General features: G+C 40.5%; 1 protein-coding gene across 3 annotated transcripts in view; it reads left to right on the top strand.

Moving 5' to 3' along the window:
- The window catches only part of FRY (FRY microtubule binding protein), a 495,577-nt gene that overhangs the window by 196,658 nt on the left and 285,576 nt on the right, over positions 1 to 13,343 (top strand). For 2 of the 3 annotated variants that reach the window (XM_060191649.1, XM_060191651.1), the window contains exon 3: positions 900 to 1,350. The exons of the other annotated variant lie outside the window; for it this stretch is intronic. In XM_060191649.1, the coding sequence (XP_060047632.1) occupies positions 1,281 to 1,350 (70 nt within the window). In that variant the 5' untranslated portion in view covers positions 900 to 1,280. The remainder of the gene's footprint in view (positions 1 to 899; positions 1,351 to 13,343) is intronic. 3 annotated transcript variants of the gene reach the window in all.

Below are 13,343 nucleotides of genomic sequence, written 5' to 3'. Positions count from 1 at the left end.
ATAAATCTACAGGGGTCATGGGGAGATTCCATGGTTGATGAGATGGTTGGTCAAATCCCACCTGCTTGAATGTAACCTGTCACAATTAAAATGTTCTCATTTCATCCCCTAGTGGAGCTAAATGATAACATGAAACAAAGCTATTCAAACGCTGGGCAGCTGATAGAAGTATTTCATGAAGTATTAGGCCATTCATTGTACAATAAAGAAGCTAATGTTTTTGCTTTTCATTTTCATAGAAAGAAATAAGCTTTATGGGGTCTGGTGCTTCTCAGAAATGAAAGGTTGGTGGGAGCAAATCCATCCTGGAGCCTGCTGGTTCTGTAAACAAGCTGACTAAAGCAGTTTGCCCCACCTCATGGCGGGGAGCATGTTAGGTCTGGGGCGCCCCCTAAAACGGACAGGATTGCTGGGAGACAGAAGCACCAAGTGCAGATTGCACTGTGTCCATGAAAGAAAACGAAAAAGAAGAGACAAACAAACAAATAGACCCAGGCTGGTGGTTAAGGAGCTCTCTTGTTGCAAGAAGGCAGACTGCTGAGGCTTTTCAAAACGTCACTGCAGCCAGATCAGGGACGCTGCTTTGCTTACTGCAACGCGAAGCAGTTGTGTATATTTCGGGGCAGACACAAGGGGAAGTGGCAACTAGTGCTTACAGGGGCTGCTCACTGGAAGCATTTCTGCATTGAGCGAGCGAGTCCAAGGCAGCTGGGAAATCAATCGCTCCTGCAGCTGAGTCAGGGGCCTCGGCGGCTCCGGGGACTGTGGGCAGGGGGCGGGGGCGGCGCTCCCTGGCAGCCGCCTCCGGGGAGCGCCTTGTGGGCAGGGCAGCTGGCCGAGCAACCTCCTCTCCCTCCCAAGGGGAAGGAAAAAAAATAATAAAGACGCTCTCAGTACAGGTGGGGACTTCCTGGGGGCCGTACCTGGCTGGAGCCGAGCATGTGGGCGGCCAGTGGCGGCGGGCGTTTCTGGATATGGCAGCCCAGAAATGAAAGCAGCGGTGGCCGCTGCCGCCACCACTGAGAGCTGCACCCAGCAAATAAGAAGCAAGTCCTGGACCCCGAGGAGGAGGAGCGGCCGAGCATCTCTCTCCAGCTCCTCCGTGTCCTTTAAATGAGGACTCTCTGCCAGCGCTGGAGGTAGCTCTGCAGAGCCTGCCCGCCTCCCTGCTCCAGACCCCGCTGACATCACGAACCTGTGACAGGCGCATCTCCACCCCGGTACCTGCTCCTCCAGCGGCTGCCAGTCCAGCCCAGGGAGCCTCTTTGTATGCCGCGGACATGGCCAGCCAGCAGGATTCCGGCTTCTTTGAGATCAGTATCAAATATTTGCTGAAATCCTGGAGTAGCAGTGAGTAATGGAAAAAATAATTATAATAATGACCATTGTTTGTTTATTTGTTTGCTAGCTAGATGTTGTATAAGGTTCCCAGAATAAAATCTCAACTGGATGCATATGTTTTGTGAGCCAAGGAAGTTTTTTTTTTCTTTCTTTCTTTTTTTCCTCCTTCCCTTCCATCTGCTATGAAAAGCAAAATGTCAGAGACTGAACTAGCTCTCCTGAAGAGCGCAGACTGCAGTGGAATTACTGTAGATTTTGTTTGATTACATTTTCAAGTGACATGGCCCTTCAGACTCAAGCAGAGCCAGGATGGGGCAGTCCGGGCTGCATTTCCTGCCTTGGTGTTTATTTGATTTGTTCAGGCATTACCTAAATATTTTGTTAAGTGTGGGTTTCATCAAAGGGGTGTGGCTGGGTTCCATGGTACTTAATTGTTTTATTAGGGTATTGTCTAAATGAAAAAAGTACTTAATAGTCCAAAACCCAATACTCCTCTTTTTCTGTATGGTTGAGGTATTGTAGACTTATTTTGATCTCTCCCTTGTGGGTAGAGATGATGTTCAGAATTCTTTTTAACATTTAAATGGTTAGATGTCCTGATGTTTTGATGGTCCAAATATAGTGCCTTCCTGAAATGTAAACAAGTGAGGTTCTGACCTAATCATTTATTAGAATGTCAGCTTCAGAAGTTGCATTTCTGACCTACTTAAAGATTTAGCAGTAAGATCTTTCAAGGCACCACAGATCTGGAATCAAATTAAAATGAGGCCTTCAGGTGATCAATGATGTCTTGTGTTTTCTGAGCAGTTTAACAACAAAGTCTTCTCTATTTCACCTACAGTCCTTGTACTTGCTTTGGAGAAAAGACCGACAGGTATTATAGATCCTTAATTGTTGGGGAGTAAAAAAAATTTGGAAGAAAAACATTTCAGTGTTTACTATAGGCATACTAATTACCCTATCTGTGCTCAAAGAGCTTAATTATCTCCTATACAAATGACCTGTAGCAAGACTGTTCTTATGTAAACAAAACCTGGGCAGGAGAACCTGAGCCAGAATTGTCTTTCCAGAAGAGCCACAGCAAGGTATTCAGGTATATGCATCTCTAAGTGACATCCTAAGAAACCATGTTTCCCAGGTCATTTTGCACCACTGAATACTCTTATGGGGCTTGTCTCAAGCTGTTTTTCTATAAGTGGGAAGCCATTTGAGAATAATATTGTCCCCCAGACAGGATTCCTTTATTTCTAATAGTCATATGTCATTTATCTTGAATTCACTATGTGAGTGATACTTCACACTTAAGGATGAATCTTCCTTTGTCTAGCCATGCTTTGATTAATGAAAAGAATTTGATGTATAGTGGTCTTCATGGCACAGTCTTCCAGTCACTGGGAAGATACTGTGAGTTTGATATATGTAGGTGGTTTTAAGTCATCATTTTGAGTATTCCAAGTCCAGGTTATTGTCTTCCATCAGTTCTTAACATTTCCTCATTAGACAGGAAATTATGTTGTTACATTATAGAGGCCAATGGGATTTCTTTTGAACATTCTGTCTACTTCTTCATTTTTCAAATTACTATAAACAAAGTATATGTTCTCTCCACCTTCCCTAAACTCTCCAGTATCCCTTTCCACCCTGCCTCCACTATCACCACCACCAGCAACACATACACACACACACACACTCTCTCTCTCTCACACACCAGGAAATGGTTCTGCATAACTGTTCATTTACACTTTGCGATTATCTGGGACACAATTTTGTATTCATAAAATTTATTCAGCAAATATTTATTCAACACCTACTATGTACCAGAATCTGGGGTCTGGTGAATCAGGCATAGTACCTGCCCTTGATCTTAATTCCTTTCATGTAGAAGCATGAACTTCGAGCTCTTATGTTCATTAGGTCAGAATGTTTTTTGGTCCTTTCTTAAAAGAGCAAGTGGAAATGCACTTTATGGTTAGACTTCCTTAGGCTTGTTGCACAACTAACCTGCTTGTAACCCAAGATACCTCTTACTTTCACATGTTTTCAGTAGCAAGGAGTGAAAGGAATTGAACTGCATGGAAAATAAAGTAGAAAACAGAATTCATGGGCTTTCAGCTGCTTAGTGTGACCTATATTTAAGGAGGGCAAACAGTTAACAGGCCTAAGTTTGAGAGGCTTGCCCACCTATGTACCTGAATAGGAAATTGGACTCCTGATTTCTTTGTGGTGCTTATTTATAAATGTGTAACAATTAAAAAGCAACAAACAGAAAAAAAAAAACACCTCTATAACTGAGACTAGGTAGTCCACACCTAGTTGAGCACATACATTACCAAGGACAAGGACACAGGTTTAACTTTTTAGCCCCCACCTGCAAAAGGGAAGCTTCATAAGCCATGAAGCAGAGTACAGATGTCTTTCTTTCTCTCTCCTTGTTTACCTCTCTCTCTTCTCCCTCTCAATTTCTGTCTGTCTATCAGCTGATTTTCAAAGTAGTAGAGGAAGGATGATTTCATGTGTATGCCAAGGTTAAGGTTTCCATTTGTGTTTTGTTACATGCACATGGTAGGGAAAGTGTATTGTTTGTTTATAGATTTGTATTTACATTTTTCTTTTCTTTTTTTTTTTAATTGCCACCATGGTTATCACTGGGGCTTGGTGCCAGCATTACAAATCCGCCTCTCCTGATGGCCATTTTTCCTTTTTCTACTACTACTACTTCTTCTCCTTCTCCTTCTTTCTTCCCCCTATTTTCTTTGAAATGACAGAGAAATGGAGAAAGGAATAACAGAGAGGGAGAAAGGGAGAGATGCTGCTGCAGGTGGGGAGTACAGTTCACTGCTTGGGGAGCTTTTAGTTCCCTGGGGTTGAATGTGATGTTGTATTCTTCATCGGTATCCCCACTGTCTAGCTGCTCTTTCATTTTAATGGAAAAGGGAATTAAACATGACCTTGATGTCTGCAGAGAAAAATGCTCCTCTACAACCCTTAGTGCATGGACTACTCCCCTTGGACACCTGTCCTGTCTCTCCTTCCCCTTCTTATTGAGGCCCTATTCAGCCATTCAGTGATTCCCTCAGCAGCTGCCCTTTGATGTTAGTGGCTTCAGTCACAGGGATTCTTCTGAGTTTCACATGAAATAATCCAATGGTCTTCTACTGCTCCACCCCTACTTTCTCACCTGACATAGAGCAACCTGGGAAGACTTCTACAGCATTTCAAAGACTATGCCACAGTTCCTTCTGCCCTCGTGTTAGTGGCCGCCAGTCGGGATCCTTTTTGAATGATGTCTCCATCCTCTCTTGTGTTATTTTTCTGCTCTAGCCATACTCAAGTCTGTTCATCATCCTTTGCATTTTACTCACTTGCTGTCCAACCCATACCTGAATCCGTGTGAACCCCTGATCTGGCATGCTTAGCCTAAAATATGAAAATAGCAGGACTAGGTAGGTTTGGTCCAGATTTCTAGCTCCTGCCTTGTAATCTCAGATAGTTAATTAACTAACTTCTGCCTCAATTTTCTTATTATAAAGTGGAGGCAAGAGTTCTGCTGGCCTCACAGGAGTAAATGAGGCATTGAGATGTAAAGCACTTTAACACACTACCTAGCACATTGTAATGCGTTTGTAAATAGTACTAGTGCATACTAATGCTTCATTCCCTTCTAAGCCCCTTTAATATTAGATTTAGACCATTTGTTTCCATAGCATGGACCTCCTCAGTGAGTAACTAACACTTACTGTACCAGTAGAGAAGGAAACCATATGAATATATGCTAAAGTTAGTGACTTGCTTTGAGCCAGTTTTTCCAGAGTTACTTAAGCCTTTATCTAGCTCAACTTCTATAAAAATATACTACCTTCCTTACATACATACCATCCAGCAGCATTTGAAATGACCTAGGATTTTTCTCAGTGACAGAAAGCCATCACAGCCTTTCAGCTTTTCTGCAGAAAAGTTCAGAACTGGTGGTTCCAAGTATTTTATGGGGAAGGAATACTTGTTTTGTGTTGCTATAAAGAGCTGGTTTCTGGGCTCTCTCACTGATAAGAAAGAAAAAAAAATCTCCCAGCTCCCCACCTGCAGGGGAGTCGCTTCACAAGCAGTGAAGCAGGTCTGCAGGTGTCTATCTGTCTTTCTCCCACTGTCTTCTCCTCCTCTCTCCACTTCTCTCTGTCCTGTTCAACAACGACATCAGTAACAACAGTAAGAAAAAAAAAAAAGGGTAACAACAAAAAAAAGGAATAAATAAATATTTTTAAAAATATTTTTAAAAAATCTTGTTGACATTCCTTGACCTTCTCTCCACATCATGATGGCCAATGTATTGGACCCAAAGACCCCAAATCAGAATCCATTCAACATCTTATTTTTTCCAGGGCAGTTTTGTTTGTGTCCATCCTGCAACATTAGGCAAATCTTGTTACCCCAAAGAAGGAAATTTTGGAATACCTGTTAACTATTGTCAGGTAGTGAGGATTCCATAAACTACTCTGGGGACCTGCATGAGGAAAGGGCTGGCACGCATCATAAAGTGTTTAATATTAGAGATAAATAGATCAAAGGGGAGATCAGATGCATTTTTTATCAAATATGTTATAGTGAATAAACTGCAATACTAGCAACAGTAGTTCTCTCCGGCACACAAGTGCCAAGTAGTATAGGGCTAACTATAGGCTAAAGAGAAATCATGTGTAAAATACATCCAGTTCACTACCGAGCAATAATAATTATTGATTTTCATGTCTCCAATATATATATCAAAGATACTATGGAGAAGCCATAAGAAAAAATCTCAGGGTAATACTAGTTTTGTTTTTCTTTTATTAGTGATTTCATATTGATTGACAAAATTATAAGATAACAGAGGTAAAATTCCATACTGTTCCCACTACCAGAGTTCTGTGTCCCTATTCCCTCCATTGGAAAGTGCAGTCGTTTTCTGAAGGTCACAGATAGAGGCTAACTGATAAATATATATAAATTTTTTCTATGGTCCTACGTTCTCTTCCATTTTAAGTCATAGCAACACCTGTTACTACTTCTGAATGTCTTTACTTTTTCCTCTTCTCTCTCGGGGTCCTGATGGAATTGGGTTTCAGAGCCCTCTGATAATTTTCCCCTAACATTTCTCCCCATCTGGGAATATGACCAAAACTCATTTGGGGGTACAGAAGGTGGGAATTCTAACTTCTGGAATTGCTTCTCCACTGGACATGGGTGTTAACAAGTTGATCTGTATCCTGTTTCTATAGTTCCCTAGTTGGGTGGGGCTCTGGATAGGTGAGGTTCTAGAACACATTGGTGAGGTTGTCTGCCCAGGGAGTTCAGGATGGGATCATAGTAGCATCTGCAACTTGGTGTCTGAAAAGCAATAAGTTATGAGGCAGGACAAAATGCTTAATAAATAGGAATCAGAAAGTAGAAATAGAGCAGATGGGAATAAATATTTTAGTTTGGTAAGAAGTTAGGGATTCTATTTTAAGTGTGTTCTTGGACAGAGAGTAGCTCCTAAACTTAAAGAAAAATGTATAAATGCAGTTAACTTTTACCCCATCAACCTGACCCAGGGCCCATGTACATTCACATTTAGCACAGGAGCTTGTATAACCTCTGAGTCCCTGTGGGTCTAAGCTTTCAGTCCATGGTCAAAGCTGGGAACATTCTGGGCTGCACTCATTTCAGGCCCAGTTTCCTTGAATGTCAGAATAGGCTGAACCAGCCTTTCTTCAGAAAGTGTGGCAGTCCCTATCATTGCTACTTTATAGTGAGGCCAAGGAAGATAATAGTAGTTTTAGCCTTTCTGGAGAGTTGGCTTAAGAAAGAATAAAACTACAGGAGTTAACCAGGTTATTTAATCTAGTAGACCAAATCAGTCTAATTCAAGTACAAGCACACTTACCTTCTGTCTTTTAAGAGTGAGAAACACCCACATGTGAGTATCCCTCCAGGGTTCAGTAGCTTCATAGATGTATAGTTAAACTTGATCATTCTTTGATCATGGCCACTTCTAGCTTAGTTTACAGTCCTGCTGAAAAACAAAACACCAAATCAACTTCCACTCTTTCTACATAGTGTTGGTATGCTTCTAATTCTGCTTCTAAAACCCCTTCTGTTTTATTGGTTTAATCCCCCCTGCTTAACACTGTATTCTATTTACATAACCACTGTTAACCAAGCACTGCCCTGCCTGCAGGGCATTGGTTTAATCCCCACTGGTTCATGATGTCTTTTTGCTCCGCCCCCTCTCCTAGTACACCCTGATTTCCACCAGTCTTTTTTCGCTCCACCCTCTCTACGTCACATCCTGTTTCCACCCTACTTGACGAGTATATATATAAGGACAGGATTGTGATTATATATAGTTTAGATGTCTTAGATTGTGCTGCATTCCACATGAATAAAGAGATACTGCGTACAGCTCAGCCATGAGTCTCTGGTCGTCTGTCTCCCGCCCGCAAAGCTAGTCTGGCACATAGAAAGGTGGTTTATGATAGAGCTGACTCAGAAGTACTTTTTGTTGTTAAAATGTGTGAAGTTTGCTTGAATGATAGTCACTGACACACTGAGGGCCCACACTGTATCAGAAGTCATGTTCAGTGATTTCTATGTGGAGCGTCCACGTCACTATTACTTGTCCAAACTGGGATACTTTTGAGAATGAAAGTCAATAATCACATTGGAATACCAGGCATAAACTGTGACGACCACCAGGCAAACAAGTTCATATTGCCTCCCCCCCTTTTTTTAATCTTGTTCTTTCCTACAACCCTGCAAAATTACACATTATCTTCATTTTACACATAAAGATAGGAGAGTTGAGGCTGGGGAGACAGCTCAGATGGTAGAGCACTGGGTATGCATGGCTGAGGTTCCCAATTCAATTTTCAGGGGTCTCATTTGCCAGGGAGGTGCTCTAACTTCTTTTTCTCTTTCTCACACATATGGTTTAAATAATAAAATAAAATAAAATAAAATTTAAATGAGTTGAAAAAGCAAGCATGCTAGCAAGCGTATTAAATCCTTCTTCCAATCCAGTTACTAATCCCATTTTAAAAACATGACCTGTGATGATGAGAAAAGGTCCAGGAGCACTCAGTACACTTGGAATGTAGTACATTGTAGGTCATTCTTGATTCCTGCTTCCATTGCCTTTTTTATCCTCCATTCTTCCTCTTCCCTTCCTGTGTATCTCTGAAGTTCCCTTCCTTCTGTCTCTTCCTCACCACTGTTAGGAAGCATCTTAGCACAGACCTGTCAAAAGACCTAAGTATTTGGGACTTTGTTAGGAAGTGAACCACCTGAAATGGAATTAGAGAATCCTATGAAAGGAAAGGTCTCACCCAAGTAATGAGAGTGAAGGGTTGACATTCCACGCCTGACGTCTCTGGACACAGTCTGAAGTGAAGCATGCTGAGGTGGTACTCACTGCATTGATTAGGTTGGGGTCAGCAGATACAATATCTTTTAGTATGAATTGAGAGAAAATTGCAAGAAAGTGAGGCCCAACCTAGAGGTTCCAGGACTGAGGGAAATATAGACTCTATAGAGGAAGTGGGAGTTCCCTACTGTCTTGGGGTTTAAGAAGGCAATCAATAGTTATTGCTGTAATCAAATTATGTGGCAATTGGGTTAACTTTGAAAATCCCTTTGTTAGGATTTGCTGTCTCATACACAACATCACCATAATTCATGTCCTTTGACATTATTTGTATATAGCGGTGTCTTTTAAAGTAATGCCACTGGTTGCTTCTGTTCTCCCTGGTCTAAGCTTTTAAGAGAGTCAACATTTCAAAGACTCATCCTATGGTCTGTGCATTAAAAAGTTTGAGACAGTCAATCAATTTTCCCCTCTGATATTAATTAAATAGTGATTTATATGACTACAAGTTAATAGGAGTGTACATTAACACCATTCCCACCACCAAAAGACTGTGTCCCATCCCACCCTCTGGAAGCAATTACAGAAGCCAGACCTTCCACCATCTGCACCCCATAATGACCCTGGGTCCATGCTCCCAGAGGGATAAAGAATAGGAAAGCTATTGGGGATGGGATGGGATACAGAGTTCTGGTGGTGGGAATTGTGTGGAGTTGTACCCCTCTTACTCTATGGTTCTTTCAGTGTTTCCTTTTTCTAAATAAAAATTAAAAAAAAAAAAGACCTAAGTGTTGACAAGTTTTCACCATTATTATCATGACCTCAAACACTACATAGGCAGTTTGTAGTTTGAGTAAACTCACACACCCAAGATTATAATGAAAGATGCTTTATGTTGATTCTTTCTCTCTATCTCTCTCTTGCTCTCTCTCTCTGTCTCTCCTTTCTGTATATGCATACATACATATGCATTTGTATTCATTTATATTTATATATAGGATCTGAGTGGTGGCACGCTAAGTTGAGCACAAATGTTACCATGTGCAAGGACCCAGGTTCAAGACCCTGGTCCCCAGCTGTGGGGGGAATGAAGGGAAGCTTTACAAGTGACAAAGCAGTGCTGCAGGTGTTTCTCTTTCTCCATCTCTATCCCCCTTTCTTCCCTCAATTCCTCTCTGTCCTATCAAATAAATAAATATATATTACATATAAACATATAGTATATTTACTATAGGTAGATATATTAGAAGTAGATATAAATACATAGTTTAAATAGCTGCAGCAAATAAAAATCTCCTAAATAATCTTTGTTTAGAATGGTCATTTGCTTCCTTTGCCAAGGCTCTTATGATATATTGTATTTCTACCTAGAAAGAGTGGCAAGTCCCCAATTTTCTTTAGCAGTGAGAATATGGAATATGATCCAAGAATAATAGAAACCTATCTACATATAGTTCAGGTATCTCACTTCATCTGATAACTTCAGTCTCTACCACCATAAAACCCTCTACAGGACTAGCAGCACTAAAATGATTTGACTTCAACTTGTTTGCCTCTTTTTGAATGCTGCTTGTTTAGCTGCCAACAGGAACTGTAGTCTGGCAAATGGCAGTAGGCTAGGAGAAATGGCCTGGATACATTTACAGTTTGGAAACCACCACCCCCCAGGTTATTTAACAAAGACACCAGCATTTAGTTGTTCCAACTGATATAGCATGCAGATTTACTCTTTATTTGAAAGGCATCTATTGAAAACTGTTTTATCCTCATGACTCATTAGTTCACTTTCAGGTACAGTTCACAGAATTGGATGGTTATATCCTGATCATCATATTGGTAACTTTTGATGCTTCTGTGGTATTAAGATTTATTGGGGCACACATGAGTTTCGTTTAATGAGAAATGACATTTTCCTGTTTTGGAGCTGCTCTATAGATTGATGTTCCAGATGTAAGATTTTTGCACAGGTTCTTGATTGACACTCAACCTGGAGTTTAGGCAAAAGTTTTGCAGTTTCCTCTGCACTTTCGAACACATCACCTCTCTTGATGAATGAGACATATTGATTTTTGACTAAACTCACCTTGTCCTAAGTGTCCCTGGTTTGGGATTTAATTTTCCCTGAGTTTAATTTCTGTGCTACCCAAATGCCATCAAGTACTTTCAAAACACCTTTCCTTACTTAATCTCCATGTTGCATTGTACTAAAAAAAAAAAAAAGTGTCTCTTTTTTAAAAAATTTTGATTATCTTTATTTATTGGATAGAGACAGCCAGAAATCAAGAAGGGAGAGGGGATAGAGAAGGAGAGAGAGAGAGATACCTACAACACTGCTTAACCACTTGCAAAGCTTCCCCCCTGCAGGTATGAACTGGGGACTTGAACCTGTGTCCTTGCACATTGTAACATGTGCATTCAACCAGGTGTGCCACCACCCAGCCCCTAAAAGTAGTGTCTCTGTGTTAGCATCTCCTGATTATGACTCCCAATAGTCCTGCTATCCTATGGAGTGAGGAAGCATGGAAAGAACTATTCAGTATTATTGAGCATCAACACTGTTTTGGGAGCTTTGTGTCTTGAGTTTGACCTAGAGCCTACTCTGGCCTTTCCCACCTTCCTTTTGCTAGGTTTAGGTTCTGAATTTGAGAGTATCAGTAGAGGAGTCACCAAGGGTTAAAGACTCTTGGGAAGAGGACCTAGTGACTGTCTAGGGACAGTGTGAGCTCTAGAGAATGTTATTTGGAAAGATGTGCTTGATAGATTCTGTTAATCTTAACTACACGGGCTTTTCTTTTCACTTCATATGAGAGTTATTGGAAGCTTGGTGTTAGCAGTTAGATCCTGTGAAATCATTTCAAATATATCTTCTGGCAAGATGGCTAAAGCAGAAAAGGTTGTATAAATTATTTATTTGGGCACACTTGACCAGATGTTTGGGGAACTGTGTTTTCAGCCTTGTATTCGCCAAGTTTGTAGAATTTTAACCAGGGGCTAATTTAAAGTTTGTTATCCTTAATTTTGAGCAATTCTTTCCTCAAAATATTTGGGGGGAAAAGAAAAGAGAGAATTACATTTTCCTGAAAGTTAAGTTTAATGATTGTATATCTCACCTATAATCTTACATATTTCTTTCCCACAAAACATACAAGCACACGCATTTAAATGTTAGTCACCCAAAACTCCAGATGCTAAGCAGTGAAAGTTTATATTCTGCCAGCATATCAGATTCTAATGAGTCTGATTTTGGTTTAATTCCTTGTAACTGTTTAGTCATTTGATGAGCTACAGATGGAAATTCAAGCCAAAGCCATAACATTTCAGCTAGTACTTTTTTATGCTGCAGTAAGAATTTATTGTCATATAAATTTAAAGGAATTGAAATCTTTTTCAAGAAAGCATTCAGATCTACATTAAGTGCTTTTACCAACTCTAATTTGATATACAACTCTGATGGGCTCTACTGTTCTTAATAAATTGCAAAGTGCCAAGTAGTTAGTGATGAAGACAGCTTTTAAAATTTCTAGGATTTCTCTGTCAATGCCTCAACTACAGCATTTTGGAAATATAAAATTAAATTTCCATTAATTTTTCCTCCTAAGCTTAAGAAGCTCTAGGCTGGCTTCTTTGAGTTTAGCCTTAAACAAGTAAATATGTATTTTGGCAACCACAAAAAGGATAGAGTGTTAGATTAACTAGAGCAAAACTTTAGTAAAATTCCATTTGAATGTTATATTTATGTCAGAATGATCCAGCAAATTAATGAAATGGTTGATTATGTAAGAGTCAAATCAATTAAAAAATGCTTCGGTTGTGCAAATAACAAGATTAAGTTTTCTTCCCTGTTTTTCTGATTTTTTTCTGTGTGACCTTGATTGGTCTTCTTCCCTCTCTTCCTTATATGAAAGGAACAAACCTGATACATTGTCTCTAGCTGTTTAATATGAAGGGTATTAAGTGCCTCCACTTCTTCTAGCATTTGCCCTTCTTCCGTAGCCAGTCAACAGCGTCAGGTTGAGCCTGATGTAAGGTTTCGAGACCTTTGAATCTGGAGAGGTGGCAGTCATTGACTATGTGGGTCATAGTCTGTCTGTAGCCGCAGGGGCAGTTCGGGTAGTCTCTGGGTGCCTCCACTGAAACATGAGGTCTATATAAACTCTACAATACCTGTCAGGTATTTTTCCTATACTTTTAAAGTGAGACTGAAAGAGGTTGAGTTGAACAGTGTGAAACTTTGCTGACTGGTAGAGGCTGGATCTCTCACTTTCTGAGTTTGGTCAATTATCTTGGTCTAGCTCACTTTTCAATATTCTGAATAAGGAAAAGTTACCACTGGGAGTCAGGCGGTAGCGCAGTGGGTTAAGCACATGTGGCGCAAAATGCAAGGACCGGCATAAGGATCCCGGTTCGAGCCCCAGGCTCCCCACCTGCAGGGGAGTCGCTTCATAGGCGGTGAAGCAGGTCTGCAGGTGTCTATCTTTTTCTCCCCCTCTCTGTCTCCCCTCCTCTCTCCATTTCTCTCTGTCCTATCTAACAATGACAACATCAATAACAACAATAATAATAACTACAACAACAAGGGCAACAAAAGGGAAAATAAATAATTTTTAAAAAAATTTTAAAAAAA

This window comes from Erinaceus europaeus, chromosome 5, assembly GCF_950295315.1.
Source record: "Erinaceus europaeus chromosome 5, mEriEur2.1, whole genome shotgun sequence".
Taxonomy (NCBI): domain Eukaryota; kingdom Metazoa; phylum Chordata; class Mammalia; order Eulipotyphla; family Erinaceidae; genus Erinaceus; species Erinaceus europaeus.
Note: the sequence above shows the minus strand (reverse complement) of the source record. Positions and strands in the feature narration are given on the sequence as shown.